At 36.2% G+C, this 17,129-nt stretch overlaps 1 protein-coding gene and 3 pseudogenes across 2 annotated transcripts; 3 read left to right on the top strand and 1 right to left on the bottom strand.

Annotated features, from left to right (window-relative positions):
* The first annotated feature begins 1,828 nt into the window (after nucleotides 1–1,828).
* On the top strand, nucleotides 1,829–4,413 carry LOC143554873 (uncharacterized; annotated as a pseudogene). The gene is made up of 6 exons (XR_013139096.1): nucleotides 1,829–1,932; nucleotides 2,412–2,518; nucleotides 2,649–2,998; nucleotides 3,085–3,180; nucleotides 3,781–3,840; nucleotides 3,915–4,413. The product of XR_013139096.1 is annotated as an uncharacterized LOC143554873 (transcript).
* A 220-nt stretch (nucleotides 4,414–4,633) lies between these two features.
* LOC143554888 (crocetin glucosyltransferase, chloroplastic-like) lies at nucleotides 4,634–5,471 on the top strand (annotated as a pseudogene).
* Nucleotides 5,472–7,688: 2,217 nt separating this feature from the next.
* LOC143554887 (putative disease resistance protein At4g27220) lies at nucleotides 7,689–10,869 on the top strand (annotated as a pseudogene).
* Nucleotides 10,870–15,948: 5,079 nt separating this feature from the next.
* LOC143554886 (MADS-box protein CMB2-like) lies at nucleotides 15,949–16,674 on the bottom strand. The gene is made up of 2 exons (XM_077044549.1): nucleotides 16,201–16,674; nucleotides 15,949–16,149 (listed from the first exon to the last, which is right to left on the bottom strand). Exons 1-2 carry the CDS (start codon nucleotides 16,672–16,674, stop codon nucleotides 15,949–15,951), a joined length of 675 nt encoding a protein of 224 aa, XP_076900664.1.
* Between the last annotated feature and the right edge of the window lie 455 nt (nucleotides 16,675–17,129).

Raw genomic sequence — 17,129 nt, 5'->3', positions numbered from 1 at the left:
AACTTTTAAGTTAGCAAATTAACTAATGAATTAAAATTCTAATGGAAATAAAATTTTTACAAGCTGACCCCAGCCAGGGGCTCTGCCCCTTGGACCTTGCTAGGGGCTGCCGCCCCTAGAACCCTGCTGCCAGGGGCGCTGCCCCCGGACCCCCGTCCGTTGTGGGTTATATAAAGATAGAAATACGATATGAATAGCAATAGTTAATTAATACATGTAATCGTTATACAGTTAGCCGCGCACAACTCAAGAAATGAATAACTATTAACGGTGAACGTAACCGCATTCAGGTGAGTTTCTAGCCCCATTTCCTTATTATGTTTTCGGGGCTGTGTGCATACTCGATGTGATTAGTTAATACCCTTATCCTAAGAGATAAGTGTATGCCATATATGTATCATGTGAAAGATGTGAATGATTGCTTGTCGGTGCGTGAACGATCTTCGGATATTGCACGTATTGGCAAGTTATGATTATGGATATAATGTTGTGTATAATGTATGAATGATATGTACGTATGTTATGAACGAATGTAAGAGATAGCCAGGTATAGAAGAAAGGGACTGAGCCCTAATAATACTCAAGGCAGAAAGGGACTGAGCCCTAGTAATACTCAAGGCATAAATAAACTGAGCCATAATAATACTCAAGGCAGAAAGGGACTGAGCCCTAATAATACTCAAGGCAGAAAAAAGGGACAAAGCCCTAATAACACTCAAGGCAGAAAAAAGGGACAAAGCCCTAATAACACTCAAGGCAGAAAAAAGGGACCAAGCCCTAATAATACTCGAGGCGGTAGGGCGTAATGCTCTTTAAAGCGTATAAGTATGTAAAGTAATGATAGATGCAAAGTATGTAAAGAAAGAATAAAAGGAAGAATGAAAGAAAGAATGTATATATTTATATATGTACGCAAGAAAGGTGTACAGGTTAAGAATATAATATGTATCTTCGGATGCGTGTGTATAAGTAGGTGAAAGTATTGCATATTACCTGATTAACTAGAATTCACTGAGCGTAGCTGACTTTTAGTATGCACGCAGATGAGTAGAATGAGACAGTTGGCTTGAGCGTGGGCACATGGCAGAAGAATAAGAGTCTGGCATCTGAAGACTTAAAGACGTTTTAGTATTTATATTTGAATTGAAAGACAATATGTTTTATTATGACAAAGTTATGGATTTATATGTAATATTTTATGAATGTTTTAATGTTCCGCGATTGTTTTAATTAACTTTGATATTAAGAACTGCGTTTATGAGTAAATCCAACGTCCAAAGTAGGGCACTGGTAACGGGGCCTTATGACTATCAATCCCTCGAACCTACGAACACGTTTCAAACCGGTTTCACAATAGTTTCAAACCTGTTTCAAATCATGAACACGTTTCAAACCGTTTTCACAATAGTTTCTATCCCCATCTTTAAAATCTAAGAAAATTACTTAAAACATCACTTAATCCCATTCCCGTTCGTCCCATTAATTTGGAGATTCACTATCAATCCCTCAAATTCAAAAAACCAATCAAATGATTTTTTTAGGACGACGATCTTTTTTGGTTGTGTTTAGGCCACCACATTCTCTAATTTGGAGAGCATCGTTTCCCCATTATTCGAGAAATCATACCGCTGACTACCACTTGGCAGTTGTGCCGTAATAAGAACATAATTCTCTGGCGTAACACAACGATAAGAAAAAAAAAATTGAATGAGCTCATTGAATTAAAGCCCAAATAAAATTTTGTAAACCCAAAAGGCGAAGCTAAAAAAGCCCAATAGACGTGCATATACCCTCTCCGCCATTCTTCTTCTCGCCGGATCTTCACACACTTTCTTTCTTCCGGTGCTTTAACCATCGCCGGATATCCATTTATTAATCACTCCACACCATATAAATCTCTACCAATCGAAAGCAGCTTCACTTTGTTATACAGTAAGTTTATTATCGTTTTTCATTTCTAATTAATTTGTACAGTAAGTCAATACGTATTATCTAGCGTTGCCTTTTAACCCTAATCCTTCAATAGTTCAATACAATCTTAAATTAATATCGGGCATTTTTAGTTTTCGTTTATAGAAAACATGAAACTTATTCGGGGTGTTTTATGGTGTCTTGCGGCTGGCAATTCATCTAGTTATATGGGCTTTCAATTGCCAGAACTTTTGGCTACAAACTGCTCATTGGCATTTTAACAAACAGTTGGCGTGCGTTTTAATAACTGAAATTTTATTTGTCATTCATAGGAAAATGAAACTTGCTCAGGGTGTTTTACGGGTCTTTTGTGACTGGCACTTCGCCTAATTATCGTGGGCGTACAATTGCCAGAACTTTTGGCTACAAACTGCTCATTGGCATTTTAACAAACAGTTGGCGTGCATTTTAATAACTGAAATTTTATTTGTCATTCATAGGAACATGAAACTTGCTCAGGGTGTTTTACGGTCTCTTGTGACTGGCACTTCACCTAATTACCATGGGCGTACAATTGCCAGAACTTTCGCTACAAGTGCTGCTTCAGGTATTTGGATTAATCTTTATTGGTTATATATATATATATATTCTTCTCTCAAAAATTAGTGCTTTATGTTGGATCTCGTAATATGAATCTTGATCCATGCCCATTTGTTTAATTTATAATTTCTGCATAGCTACCGACTCGGATGCAAACACAAACTCATTAGAGACTATGGAAGACTTTGAAAGAAGCATTTTTGGTGAACCGGGAAACAGCCAGAGTGCAACATCTTTTCTTCAAATGTTGGGTCAGCCAAAACACGCTCGTGAGGCTTATGCAATGAGTGCTAGGTTGAACGGTTCTAGAAGATCAGGATAGGTGGACGGTCTAGATGATAGTTTCACATCTTTGACTGATGGTATTGATGGGAAGTTGAAGGATGCTGCTACTTATTTTGAATATGATGTGAATGAAGTTGAAAAAGAAGATTATAAGTTCAGACCAGATGTTACATTTTGGCCTGGTAATACTTATGATATTAAGGTATTAACTATAAAATTTTACTTTTTTTTTAATCAGTTTTTAATTTTTTTCCCTCAAGATTTTTACTTAAATGTGGGTTTATGCAGGATCTTGATGTTACAAAACCGGGTGTTCGTAAACCGTCTAAAAGATTCGAGTTTGAAGTAACAACAGAGGAAGTTCTGCAAAAAGCTGATTTCAGGGTGAGCATCTTTAGGTTTAGTTTATTATTATAAAAGCAAATAACAAATTAGTCATTTTATTTGTTTTAAAAGGTTTGTGGGTAGGCTTGTAAACGAACTGAACGGAGCATGTTTGTGTTCGTTCGGTTAACTTTAACTGAACAAACTATCGAACATGAACAATTAAGCGAACGTATTTTTTTTGTTCGTGCTCATTCGTTAAGAAAATGAACATGTTCGTGTTCATTTATGTAATTATGTTCGTTCATTAAAAGTATACACGGACGGTTCACGAACTCGAAACAAACATAACTCAGCTAAAACCAGTTAAAAGCATTGCGTAAACAGTGCGTTGGGCATAAAACATTACTAAAACTAAACTAAAGTTGTAATGGGACCAGAAAAAGTTTAATGAATATATTAACGAACCGACTTCAAACAAACATAAATGAATGATTATAAACTAATTTAAATAAACTGACATAAACAAACGTTCACGAACTTAAATCTACTAACAAACCATGTGTTCATGTTCATTCGTTCAACTAATTATTCGGTTCGTTCACAAAGCTATTTGTGGGGCAACACGTTGATTAAAAGTTGGCCTTTATATGTGTGCAGAATGTACGCTTTCTTGCAAACTTTATAACTGAGGCTGGAGTGATTATCAAGAGGAGCAAGGTACTAATAATATTATTTTATTGATAAAACAAATCTTTAACAGTTATTATTTAAGTTTTATTGTTTTAATGTAGACTAAAATCAGTGCGAAAGCCCAAAGGAAGATTGCTAGAGAGATAAAGACGGCACGGGCGTTTGGACTAATGCCATTCACGTCAATGGGAACCAAACATTTTGTTTATGGAAGGTCAATGCAGGATCTTGACAAAGATTACGAGTATGAAGTTTATGATCACAATTTCGTTGATGATGCGTCTTGAATGTTGTTAATCATATAAGTTTTTGTGATCCAGATGAAATAAATCTAAAGAAACATAAAAATTTTGTGTTCATGTAGGCATTATTGTCACTGGCAGTCCGTTTTTCTGTTAGGATTATTATTATTTTCGTTAATGATGCAGTATTTATGTTTTATGTGAATTCCAAGTTGTTGATAGTCGATTTGTTGTCTCGCCACCGTGTGAGGCTGCTCACTGTTCAATATGATATCAACCCGGTTTTATCACGCCAACATTTTTCTTTATATGTTGAGATTCATTATATGGTTTTAGACACGATGCACATTATTATTAGAATACGGTATGCTATGTTAAGCTGTATTTTGTTGTATCGTGTTATGCTACGTAATCTTGTGTTATAACATGTGATGTTATGTGATGTTATATCATATGATGCAATGTAATGACACAACATATTATACTGCATTATGAAATACTATTATGTTACATTATGAAATAGCCCACTTATATATCGATAAGTTTATAATATTTCTAATAACTGCATCATCGCCGCTATGACAATTCATCGGAAAATCCTACTAGTTTCTTATGCTGGATGTGGCCATATCAACCCATCCCTCACCTTTGCCGACCGCCTCCTCAAACTAGGCGCCGATGTCACCATTTCCTTCCACCAGTTATTTTGTCATACAAAACACCATTGATAAAGAAACCATACCTCCCAACATAACCTTTGCTCCATTCTCAGATGGCCATGACAATGGCAAACCAACCACTACCCTTCACCAATTCGTGTCAGATTTCGCCACAAACGGGGCCCGTTCCGATGTAGAAACCATCACCTCTGCCGCGGCGGCAGGTCACCCGTTTGACCACATGTACACATGCGGCATACCGTGGGCGGCAACAGTGGCCAATGTCAACAAACTCAAATGCAGCCTCCTTTGGTGCCAACCAGCCACTGTCTTGAATGTCTATTATTATTACTGCAATGGCTATGAAAAATTCATATCCAATAACATGAATCAGTTATGGTCTCCAGTTAGTATACCTGGACTGCCACCACTAACTGTGGCAGATCTGCCGTCGTTTTTCGTCCCGTCTAGACCGGCAGAACAGGTGTTTATTGTACGAGTTTCTAAAGATCAGATTGATGCACTCAAAACCACTTCAAGAATACTCGTTAATAGTTTTAATGAGCTGGAAAACGAATCGATCAAAGCGATCGAGCAACTCGAGTACCTTCCGATTGGACCCTTGATCCGATCATATATTAAAGAAAAGGACGAATGCATCGAATGGTTAAACTCAAAACCGAATTTATCAGTCGTGTATGTTTCATTACAGCGAGATGCAGAGGTGTGTGGAGACGGTGGTGATGGCGGGAGATGACGGCGATGAGATGAGGCGGAATGCTCGTAAATGGAGGGATTTGGCGGCCGAAGCTCTCGACAATGGCGGATCCTCCACTGGCAACCTCCAAGCTTTCTTAGACGATGTTTGTTAACAATCTATTAAACTAATTTATTCACATAATGTTTTTCACTTTTAAGCGTTTACTTATACATGTATGGTAATGCCTTGGTCAATAAGTTAAGGTTAGATACAGGATTGGATAGCGGCTTTGGAAGGGTGATCAACAAAGAATAATTGTAAGGAGGTTTTGAATTATTGTTCACTTGTGTTTATCGACCTTGTGCTTCGATTATTTATAGAGTTACGAATTATATAATTTATATTGTCCAACCCCGTGTATGCTTAACATGAATACCTAACATATTTGTATAATAATATTCTTACAATTATGTTAATAATCTAAGTTAAGAGTTAACAGAAAATGTATATATTTTTGGATAACGGATAGAATACAAAAATCCTTACTCTTTTCACTATTTGATTTCAAAACACACTAAACACTAAAATCAATCTTCCTCTACCCAACATTGCTGTTGCCATTGACCACCACTCGCCTGGCATTAACACTCCCCCGTCACTATCAGCGTCGTCGACATTGAGTATCCGGCAACTCGCCGGAAAAACGCAACGCATTCCCCTTTGTTCACAGGTTTGTTTTTAAGCAATTGTTTAACAATTGATCAATTAAACTTCGAAATTGATCAAATTAATCATCAATTCATCCAAACAAACACATCTGGATTTTCAATTGAATCAATTTTTGACTTGAGCGTGACTGGTTTTTCCTTGAGCGTATGAGCCTTTTCTTGTAATCGATCTATGAAATCACATCAAATGATATTGAAATCATCAATCTATATCTAATTAATCATTATTTCATCCAAACAAACTGATCTGGATCTTCAATTGAATTAATTGTTGACATGAGTGTAACTGAGTTTCTTGAGCGTATGAGCGTTTTTTTTTGGGCTGATCGTTTTGTGTTTTGGCTTGAGCGTGATTCGCGTACGTTTTTCTACGTTAAGAATCATTGTACGATAACTAGAGGTGGAAAATGGGTTGGGTTGAACGAGTCATGGGTTGAAATGAGTCATGTGTCAAAACGAGTTTGGGTCAGAACATGTCAATTAAAAAAATGGTTGTTTTGGTTTGGGTCAAACCGGGTTTTGAGTTTTTTTTTAAAGAGAATAACGGTGGAAACATTTTAATTTTTTTAGATTTTTTGTTTTCTATTTATATACTAAGTTATGATTTTTTATTATTTTTTTGAGGGGTTTTCTATTAAGATCAAAAACCCTCAAAAAAATCTTCAAAAATAATAATAAAAAAATTATAAATCATAAACAAAAAAGTAAAAACACTAAAATGAATCCTACGTTGTCCTCGTTCCAAAAAAAAAAACCCACCGAGAATCAAACCGAAACCGAAAAAATTGACGAAAATGAAAAAAAAAAGCCAAAACCGGACCACATCAATCGAAATCGAAAAAAACAATCAAAACGAAACTAAAAGAATTCAAACCGAAAAAAAACGAAACAGACAAAAACGAGTCCGGAATCGACCAAAAAGAAACCAAACCCAACCTGTCACGGGTGAAAACTCATGTTGACTTGAGACCTGAACCGAACCCGTTCCGATCCGAAACCTGTCTTGTACGAAACCTGTTCCGATCCGAAACATGTCATATTCCTTAGGACACATACCCACATCGACCCATTTCTTTGAACTTGTCGACCCATTTTGACTCGAAAATAAAAGGATAGAATTTCAAATGACTCATTTTGACCAATTTAGATAAAACATTTTATCCATACCAACTCATTTAATTTTTAAAACAACTCAAATGACTCATTTAAAAGGCTTTGGGTCAAGATTGTCGCCCTAACGATAACCTAACTCTATATTTTTGATAGCTAAATTAAAGCACAAAGACATGAGGGTGCCCACAATTAAAGAAAATTAAAGCTTTCTCTTGGAAAAGTAAGCATTATTGATCTCACCAATAATACAAACATGGTGTTGATGCATTATTGGTCAGCAGTTGAAAAAAGATGCATGCATTATTGATGAGCAACTATTACATCTTAAAAAACAGGGTGGGCTTATATTCAAATCCAGTTGGTTTGAATCTTGTTTGTTCCGTATTAAGAGATTGATTCTCTGTTTGTACTCAGTTCGTGTTGAATTCAAGTAATGTATCTGTTTTGGCTGTTGAAGTAAGTACACCTTTCATAAATTCAATTCTTTTATCCTTCATCCATGAGTTGATAATTAGTGTCATTGTTTCTTGGTTCACCTCATAATCTTCTTCTTCCCAATTTCCTTTTTAAACTATATATATATATATATATATATATATATATATATATATTCCATCATATATAAAAGAATGACTGAGGCTCGCCCTAGTTGGAAAAGTAGTGGACTACTTATGTGGTGTGGCTAAAACCGAGATAACCTACATTCAAAATTGCTCTGAAAATGTTAAAAACTTGAAAAACTAAATCGAAAAGCTCTCTAGTATGAAGGGAAGGGTTCAGCAACACATAGATTTGGCTAATTCTAAAGGGGAACGTATCCTAAAAGGCGTTGAAGAGTGGATGAAGAAAGCAGATGCTGAAATATTCGACGCCACAGAGTTTATTGCCAAAGAAGCGAAAGCTAACAAGACATGCTTAAATTTACCGCTGTGTGGCAATTTAAGCACCGTCCTTCAATTCAGTAAGACGGCAACAAAAAGAACTTCTTTTCTTCAACAGCACCAAGGAGACGGTAAGGATTTTGAAACTTGTGTTTCGCTTCCTGCACCCGCCCCAGGATTCACAGACCTCTACCGTAGAAAAAGTCTTGAAAATATTGATACCCAAAAGTTAACTTTGAAGAAAGTCATTGAAGCCATAGAAGATGACAAGATACAAATAGTTGGAATCAATGGGTTAGGAGGTGTAGGTAAAACTACACTAGCTAGTGAAGTTGCTGCAGAAATGAAGAATCAATTTGCAGAAATTGTGTTTGTAACAGTTTCGCAAACAGTTGATGCTAAAATGATTCAAGAAAAGGTTCGAGTTGCGGCACAAAGAATTATCAATGGAGAGAAGGTTCTAATAATTCTTGATGACGTTTGGGAGAATTAAAGCTAGAGGAAATTGGCATCCCATGTGGGAGTAACTACATGAATAGCAAGATTTTGGTTACATCTAGAAACCAAGATGTGTGTGAGGCCATGAATGCTCAGAAGAATATTTCAGTAAACCCTTTGCAAGATGAAGAAGCATGGAACCTTTTTGAGCGTGCGGTTGGTAAAAGCGAATGGGATGGTACATTGAAAAAAGTTGCAACGAAGATTGTTAAAGAATGTGGTGGACTACCACTCTTTATTCAAGCGGTAGGAAAAGCCTTAAGAAACAAAGAATATAAAACTTGGGAGGCAACGCTTGATCGACTACAAGATCCAACAGATGAGGATGCTCTCTTCAAAAGAATTGGAATAATGCAATTGAAGCTAAGCTACGACTATCTTGAAAGTGAAGTAGCTAAATCATGCTTCTTATTATGTAGTATGTTCCCAGAAGATGGAATCATTGGCTTTAAAAGGTTGACATATTATTGTCTGTGTCTAGGGATATTTGATAATCACGATTGCAATATTCAAGGTGCAAAATATAGAGTTCAACCAGCTGTTGACTCCCTTAAACCATCTTTCTTGTTATTGCCTGGTGGAGAAGATGAAGATGCTGAAGAATTATTCAAAATGCACGACCTTGTTCGTGATATGGCAATGCTCATTATTTCTAAAGGTAATGACAAGTTTTGGGTGGAATCTGGAAGAGGTTTGAGAGAATGGCAACCAAAAAAATGCTTAGAAGGCTACAAGAAAATATCACTCATCGGAAATAGAATTCGTGAGCTTCATGATCATGATGTTGTTTTCCCACACCTTGACACTTTTCTTATGCAAGACAACTTTATATTCTCAGTTGTTCCTGATGAGTTCTTTCGAGGCATGGACAAATTAAAAGTTTTAGATATGTCACGTAATGACGTGTCATCTCTTCCACAATCACTAAAGAAACTTACCTTACTTCGTATGCTTGATCTTAGTGGAAATAAATCCCTCAATGAAATTTCTATACTTGGGGGATTAACATGTCTTGAGATTTTAAGGCTCAGAAAGACTAGAGTTACAAATATCCCTAAAGAGATTGGGCAATTGACCAATCTAAGGTTGTTAGATGTTTACTCATGTGAAGATCTATCTTATGTGACACCTGGTGTCATATCAAAGCTCATCAAGTTGGAAGAGTTGCATGTTGGGTTGAGGAAGAGTAGTTGCAATTTTCTCCTGGAACTAAATGAGTCGCTTAAAATTCTACATTTAAAAGTTCCAGAATTGCATTGTATTCCTCAAGATTTCCACTTTGAAACTTTGATGGGATTTCTAATCGAGGACAACTTTTACAGGGAATATCCAATATATGATTGTAAACGCATCCTACGTCTTACAAAAAGAAGCTTCCCACTCACGATGCGAGTTATAAAACTGATTCAGGCAAGTGAACGTTTAATTTAATCGTATATAAAAGAATTGGATAGCGTCCTACCATACCTTTATGTAGAAGGTTGTGACAAGTTAAAGCATATTGAAGTGGAAGCGTGTGACGATGTTAGGAGCTTGGTGAAGACATTAGACCTGGATGTAAAACAAAGGAAGGTTTTTTCCCAAGTGGAAAACATCTTGTTAAACTCTCAATAGGTTGGAAGTTTTATGGGACAGGCCACTTCAATATATAAGCTTTTGTAATCTAACGAGTATCACGATTTGGCGTTGCCCCTCTATATTGAACTTATTCCCTTTAAGTGTTGCACAAGGGCTAGTCAATCTTAGAGATTTACATATTGGCAACTGTAGGAGTTTGTCGGTTGTCATTTCGACAGGAGATGAGCGAACAACTGGAAGTGAAATTGAATCGGTGGACACAAATATCATGTTACCTCTTACCAAAATTGAGCTCGTTTATCTTCCCAAACTCAAGAGCTTTTACTCTGGCCATTCTACCATCAAATATCCTTGTTTGGAGAATATGAGAGTGGAAGAATGTCCAAGCATGAAGAGATGGAGTTATGGAGAGAATCATATACCCAAGATCAGATTTGAGCATCGAGGGAGACCATATAGCAATATTAATGAATACATTAATGACGTACAACATGAGGTATGCGAATACATACTCTAATAGCAATAAATTAATAATATCGCTTTGCCATGTATATTAACTTATTACCATTACAGACGGATGGAAACTCTGTTATTTGGAAGTGGTCATCTGATGATACAAACAAGGATCTTTTACTACGTGCGCGTGTAGGTGATTAAACAACATTATAGGTAGGGATATGCTAAAAAGTAAAAAAAGTCAATTGTGTCTAAAAAGGTATTGGAAGCCATTAGAAGGTGTCACATGTCACAAGGGGTTAGAGGGTAATTGTGTTCAACAAAACCTATAAATACCGTAGCTATTAGACGCAAGTAGACACCCCGCTTAAAATCATCGTGCTAAAAAGTTCTAGATGCCCCTTTATACACATTCAATTATCGCGATTTAAATTTTTTTTAAATATACAACAATATCTTTATTTTATGGGATTCAATTTAAAGATAAAAATATGCTTGATTTTATATGTGATTTTTTAAACAATGAGACATAAAAAGTTATTTACGTTTTAAAAGGTAGGTGGAACATAAAAAAACATCATAAAGTCAATATTAATATTTAATTTCAAACATTTATCTTGTTATGATTTCGAGATGTAACATAACTAATGCTTTAATATCATACTTAAAGGCAGGAAGGCAGTCAAGTCCCGGATCAATAATCGAACACAAATTAAATGACTAATTCTCGTTTATATTAATCAGAAAATATTACTAAAAAACTGATTACAACTCTCAAACCCTAACTCGTTTAACTCTTGATGAACCCTAGCTCGGTTACATCTAGATGAACCCTAACTCGGTTACATCTCGTGCGTGTCTCTTGGATGAACCCTAACTCGGTTGCATCTCACACCACCACAATCTGTAATGTCTAACCATGGCATGTTTATATAGGACTAACCTAACTTGTTATCAAAGACATTACCTATTATAATTACAATACAATTAGAAAACATAACCACTATGACCTACTTGTCATTATTGGTCCCTCAAGTTCAGCGACTTGTGAGTTGGAGTCTGAAATTACTTCCAACTGGCAGTTGCTTATCGGGTCACTTAGACAGCACAAGTTAATTATAAAGACCACGCTTTTATTCCAAGCAAACACAAGTAACAAGTGATGAGACTTGAGAAGGGAGAACGCTCCCTACTGAGACCAACGCCAATTTATGTTTACGGTTTCATGCTTGGAGCAGTTGTACAATGGTAAATTCTAATAACATACACTAGTTGTGTTATAAATTTACATTATACACAAATAATGTTGTATTAGACTTTTTATATCATGAATATTTATAACTAGTTTTATAACCGTTCGGTGGACGGGCATTTAGTGTGATAATGGTAAGACTATCTTCTTTGTATTTTTAAACCAAAATAGTATATGTTTAAGATAAAAGCATAACTCGTTTAAAATATTATATGTCTAAAAAAGATGACTGACTTCATTAAAAGTTCCAATTCATTTGGTCTCATATTCACTAAGTATTTTTTACCCATAAAGATGCCATTGCATTATTTAGATCAATATTGGCATTGTATTTATACATGTATATATATCGTGAATACTAAAATGTATGCTTTCACAATCCAAATACAATTCTTATATCTTGTTTAAGTTGCTAAAGACCAAATTGATGCACTAAAAACCACTTCAAGAATATTCCTTAATAGTTTTAATGACTTGGAAATCAAATCAATCAAAGCGATCGAGCAACTTGAGTACCTTCCAATCGGGAGATGGTGATGGGGTGAGGTGGTGGAAGGTGTTGAGATTTTGAGGTGTCTGATGTCTGGAGATGGTGATGGCAGGAGAAGGCGGCGGTGATATGAGATGGAATGCACATAAATGGCGGTTTTTGACGGCTAAAGCTCTCGACAATGGCGGATCCACTACAGTCAACCTTCAAGCTTTCTTAGATGATGCTTGATAACAATCTATTAAGCTAACTGATTCAAATGTTGTTTTTCACTATTAAACGTTTACATTTACGGTAATGTCTTGGTCATCAAGGTAAAGGTTATATCTATTAATATAGGGCTTGGGTAACTGTTTTAAATGGGTGATCAATACACGGTTTTATAAAAAGCTAGATCCTTCAAGGAGTTTTTATTAATAAAATAAATGAATCATCTCAACATTCGATTTGTCATATTTATACATGTAAAGATGAACAAGTCAGGTTTAATGTAGAAAATTGCCCAATTTGACCTTAAGATAGTAAAAGCTAGATCCTTCAAGCTGAATACTAAGTTTTACTTCTTTTCTTGATGACTCAGGTGACATCACACACGACGATAACTGCATTTACAACTCACTATCCGGTCAATGATCGGAGGTGGTGGGGGCGGAGGTGGAGTAAGCTTGGAGAAGACTATTGTTGTGAAGAAACAAGGCAATTTTGTGACGAAAATAGAAGATTAAGAAATCAAGAAGTGAAATCGTTGGAGAAAATTTTTGAAGGCGATTAACAGATAGTGTTTTCGTTTAGAATGTTAAAAGAGTAGTTATGACATTACTACATGCAACAACCCATCCATCAGACGGGTATAAAACTAGTTTATTTGGGTTGAAGTAACATGTGGGCTCGTGTTTTGTGGAACAAGGGATAGATATTACATCCTTTTGAAACTTGGTGCTTTGAGCTCGGCTTTCCTTGTTCCTTTATCGCTTGCAGTGCTGACAGTTCTTAGCCCCAAGTATTAGCTTGCGTGTGCCATCTATGAGATCGCAATTGTATGTGTTTGTTCCAAATATGATGATGACAAGATCCTCAATAAGAGTTATTTCGGTTCCTACTTTCCTGTAACACCCCGCCCATCGCACCACCAATATTGTCCGCTCTGCCCACGAAGAGCTCACGGATTTGTTTTTGGTTGCCCAAAACGCGTTGGTGATGTTAAGAGACAGGACATTACTTATGAACCAAGGATCTCTCTTGTCCACGGCCGATGTGGGATAGCCTAAGAGTGGGACGATGTGTTTGCCAAGGGTGTTACATTTCCCTTACTTGGGACTTGTTTATATGCCTCTTTCGCTTGTTTTGGTGTTATTCGTCCCCCAAAACCTCAACTGGTTTGTGTATTTAGTGATATATCTATTCCTTGGGATGGAAGTTGCACATTTAATTATCAATTGCTTCAAGTGCATGATTATTGAAGAAAAACAAAATTTGGAAGCTCATAAAGGGATCCAACAAGACAAGAGCAACTTCCATCCCAAGGAAGCTCATAAAGGGATCCAAAAAATCAACAATTCGCCATTAACACAAAGTCATTGAATCTTTATTAAAAGATTACTGAATCGTTCAATACATGTTTATGTTATGTAATTGAGTTGGGCTGTGGATTCATATATATGCATGTGCTTGGGATTGAGCTAAAGATAATGTGGACTTGGGCTAGAGATTGTTGTTGGTTGTTGTTTAACAATTATGGTCTTCATCGTATTCGTTTGAGTTAGGCCATGTTTGGGATTCCTTATTGCACCTCCTTTTGACTTATATAAGTTGTTGTGATAAGTTACTCTATCTTAACTTATCAAAACTCATTTTTCCTTCTTTAAAAAGACTAAAAAGTCACATCACCCAAACACCTTTTTAACTTTTAAAAGTTAATAAGTTATAAGGAGTCTTAGGGTTTCGTATTGTTAGGGTTGTAAGCGAACCAGACGTCCGACGAACGTCCGGTCGTCCGTTCGGCAAGAAGTTCGTTTATGTTCGTCCATTTAACAAACGAACCGGACATGGACAAAAAAATTTCGTTCGATAAGCTTAACGGACGAACACGGACATGGGTCAAGTCCGTTCGATAGTGCTCGTGAACGTCCGGTAACGTTCGTCCGATTACGTCCGGTAACGTTCATCCGATTACGTCCGGTAATGTTCGTCCGATATCGTTAGTGTGTAGATGTATCCAGCATTGTAATTTAATTGTGGAATTTCTAGTGTTATTAATAACACTTTTATTTTACAACACATATCTGATGTCTCTTATATACAGTGATCCACTTTATTTAAATATATTAAGTGTTAAGTATATTTGGATGTTATATGGTGTAATTCCAAATTTGTATGTGAATTTGTTTAGATTTATGTTTGTTATTAATATGTAACCATTTATATTTGTCCATTAGTGTTCGTTGTCCATTAATGTTCACATGTTCGTTGGTCCATTAATGTCCATTAGTGTCTGTTTGTCCATTATCGCCCGCTAACGCCTGTTTAAAATATTAACGGACGGACATTGACAAACTCAATTTCTTAATGGACGGACACGGGCATGAATTTTCGTTCGGTAGAGTGTTCGTGAACCGTCCGTTTGTCCGTCAAAAGCTAAACGGACGAACACGGACATGCTCTCGTCCGGTCCGGTCCGGTCCAGTCCGTGTACACCCCTACATATTGTTGATGATTCCTCTCGTTCTTTGTGTTTCTAGTTATATTTTGTATTTATAAAAGATCGTCATGTTGATTATCTAAAGTGTCTTTTGTTTGTTCTCGGGGTTACACATTTGTGGTTTGGGTTAATAAAATGAGATTTACCATTCTTGACACTCTAGAAGGTATCACAAGCAACAAATTTAAATCATTACGTTCTTTAAGACTATAAGTGAGCATCAATATAGCCGGATAATGGACTTTGGTACAGTTATAGTTATTTACTACTTTTGAGAACCTTGCAGTAGTTGGAACATTAATTTGTAACTCTAAAAATTTTTTGTAAAAATTAAGACTTATAAAAAGTTCTATAACTGATTTCAATTCTCTGAATATTACTGAGAGACAAGAACTTATGTGGAAAACCGATCGTGAGCCGAACATTCATAACGGGTGATAGGAATGGTGTTAGGATACGATTATCATACGAAGCCAGTCATGAGATTGATTACAAATTTTTTTCACAGTACGACAACTATTGTATTAGGGGATACTCATCGAAAAAACCCGGCTGGCCACAATCTCATACCCAAACTCCAATGGAAAATATTGAATTTTGTCAAGTACAATATTTTAAGAAAACTAAAAATTTCTTATGAGCAATGAGCAATATTTGATACTTTAATTTGGTAATAATTTTGAGTGATTTTAATAATTGAAATCTCAATGGACAAACGAACACAGAAACCGCAAGAAGTTAATATCATTAACCAGGTTTAACCGAAAACACGTACAGCCAGCAAACTAACAAACTAATCATAGCTAACTAGTAAATGAGTTACTAAAAGTAACTAATAATTCACTGAAACCCGGACATCAAGAACTGCTGCCATGACTCATGCGGAAAGCTATATTGTTCCATTAACGAAGGAGGTTCAACAGTACTGTAATTCTCATCATAAACATCTTCATTCAACATCGTATTCATCATCGAATCAGACGGCCTCATAATAGGGTCCATCAAGTTAGGGTTCCATGATTGCATCATCATCATCATCATCTGGTTATTAATAATATTATTATCATATAACCCCACATAAGGATATTCAACATTATATTCGATACTCTTCAGACATTCAATCTTGCTTTCGACATCAACGATCTTATCCTCCAACCCTACCGCGAACTCCCTCAACCCCGCTTCCGAGAAACCATCCAAGAAACCGAACCAAGAAGGAAACTTGGCCTCCGAGTTCTTCCTTTTCTCCTTCACAAGTTCTTCTTCAACCTTGATCTTCCTCTCATTGTAATAATCCGATAAAGTGTACCACTTGATGCTTTCAGGGTTCGTACGTCGGGTACGGCTATAAACATCGATCGAATTCTTGACCTTGTCATGATCATCGGGTGGGAAGATCTGTGGGGTTTCTTGATCATCGGTGAAGACGATCATGGAAATCTTGACGTCGCAAAGGGTTGCGAGTTCTCGGGCTTTCTTGATCATGCCGTTGTTTCGTGAGTTGAATGTGGTTTTGCGTTTTTTCGGGTTGGTGATGGGTTCCATGGGGATCTTGGCACGACCCATTGAAGAATTAAGAATGATCGGTATGTTAGGGAATTGAAGAAGATGATGTTTGAGTTGAGTGATTTGTTTGTATTGTATTGTATGTATATTAACTGTAGATCGATGTTGTTTATATAAGGAATGAAGAGGGTGTTGTAGGGTTTTCAACAAGGAAGATCAATCTATGAAATTAATGAGAATATATTTTAAAATTAGGAAACCTCATCATAGCCGTTGGTGCCAAATAGAATGTCAGGATTGATGTAATGTTGCAAATACTACTTTATGTAATTATTAAGGGGGAAATGTGAAAATAAGACAAAAGTATTACGGTTGAGATACTATACAATAATGTCTTAATATACGATGGGTACGTGAGACGCTCAAAGGTAAAAATACTAAAACGCTCAGCCAAAAACTAAAACGCTCAAAAACGATTTTCGTGAATAAAAGTAAAAAATTGGTCGATTAACGAT

The sequence above is a fragment of the Bidens hawaiensis genome, unplaced genomic scaffold (assembly GCF_021521415.1).
Source record: "Bidens hawaiensis isolate Kalapana, Puna unplaced genomic scaffold, B.hawaiensis_p1.1 tig00017861_1, whole genome shotgun sequence".
In the NCBI taxonomy this organism is placed as follows: domain Eukaryota; kingdom Viridiplantae; phylum Streptophyta; class Magnoliopsida; order Asterales; family Asteraceae; genus Bidens; species Bidens hawaiensis.
Note: the sequence above shows the minus strand (reverse complement) of the source record. Positions and strands in the feature narration are given on the sequence as shown.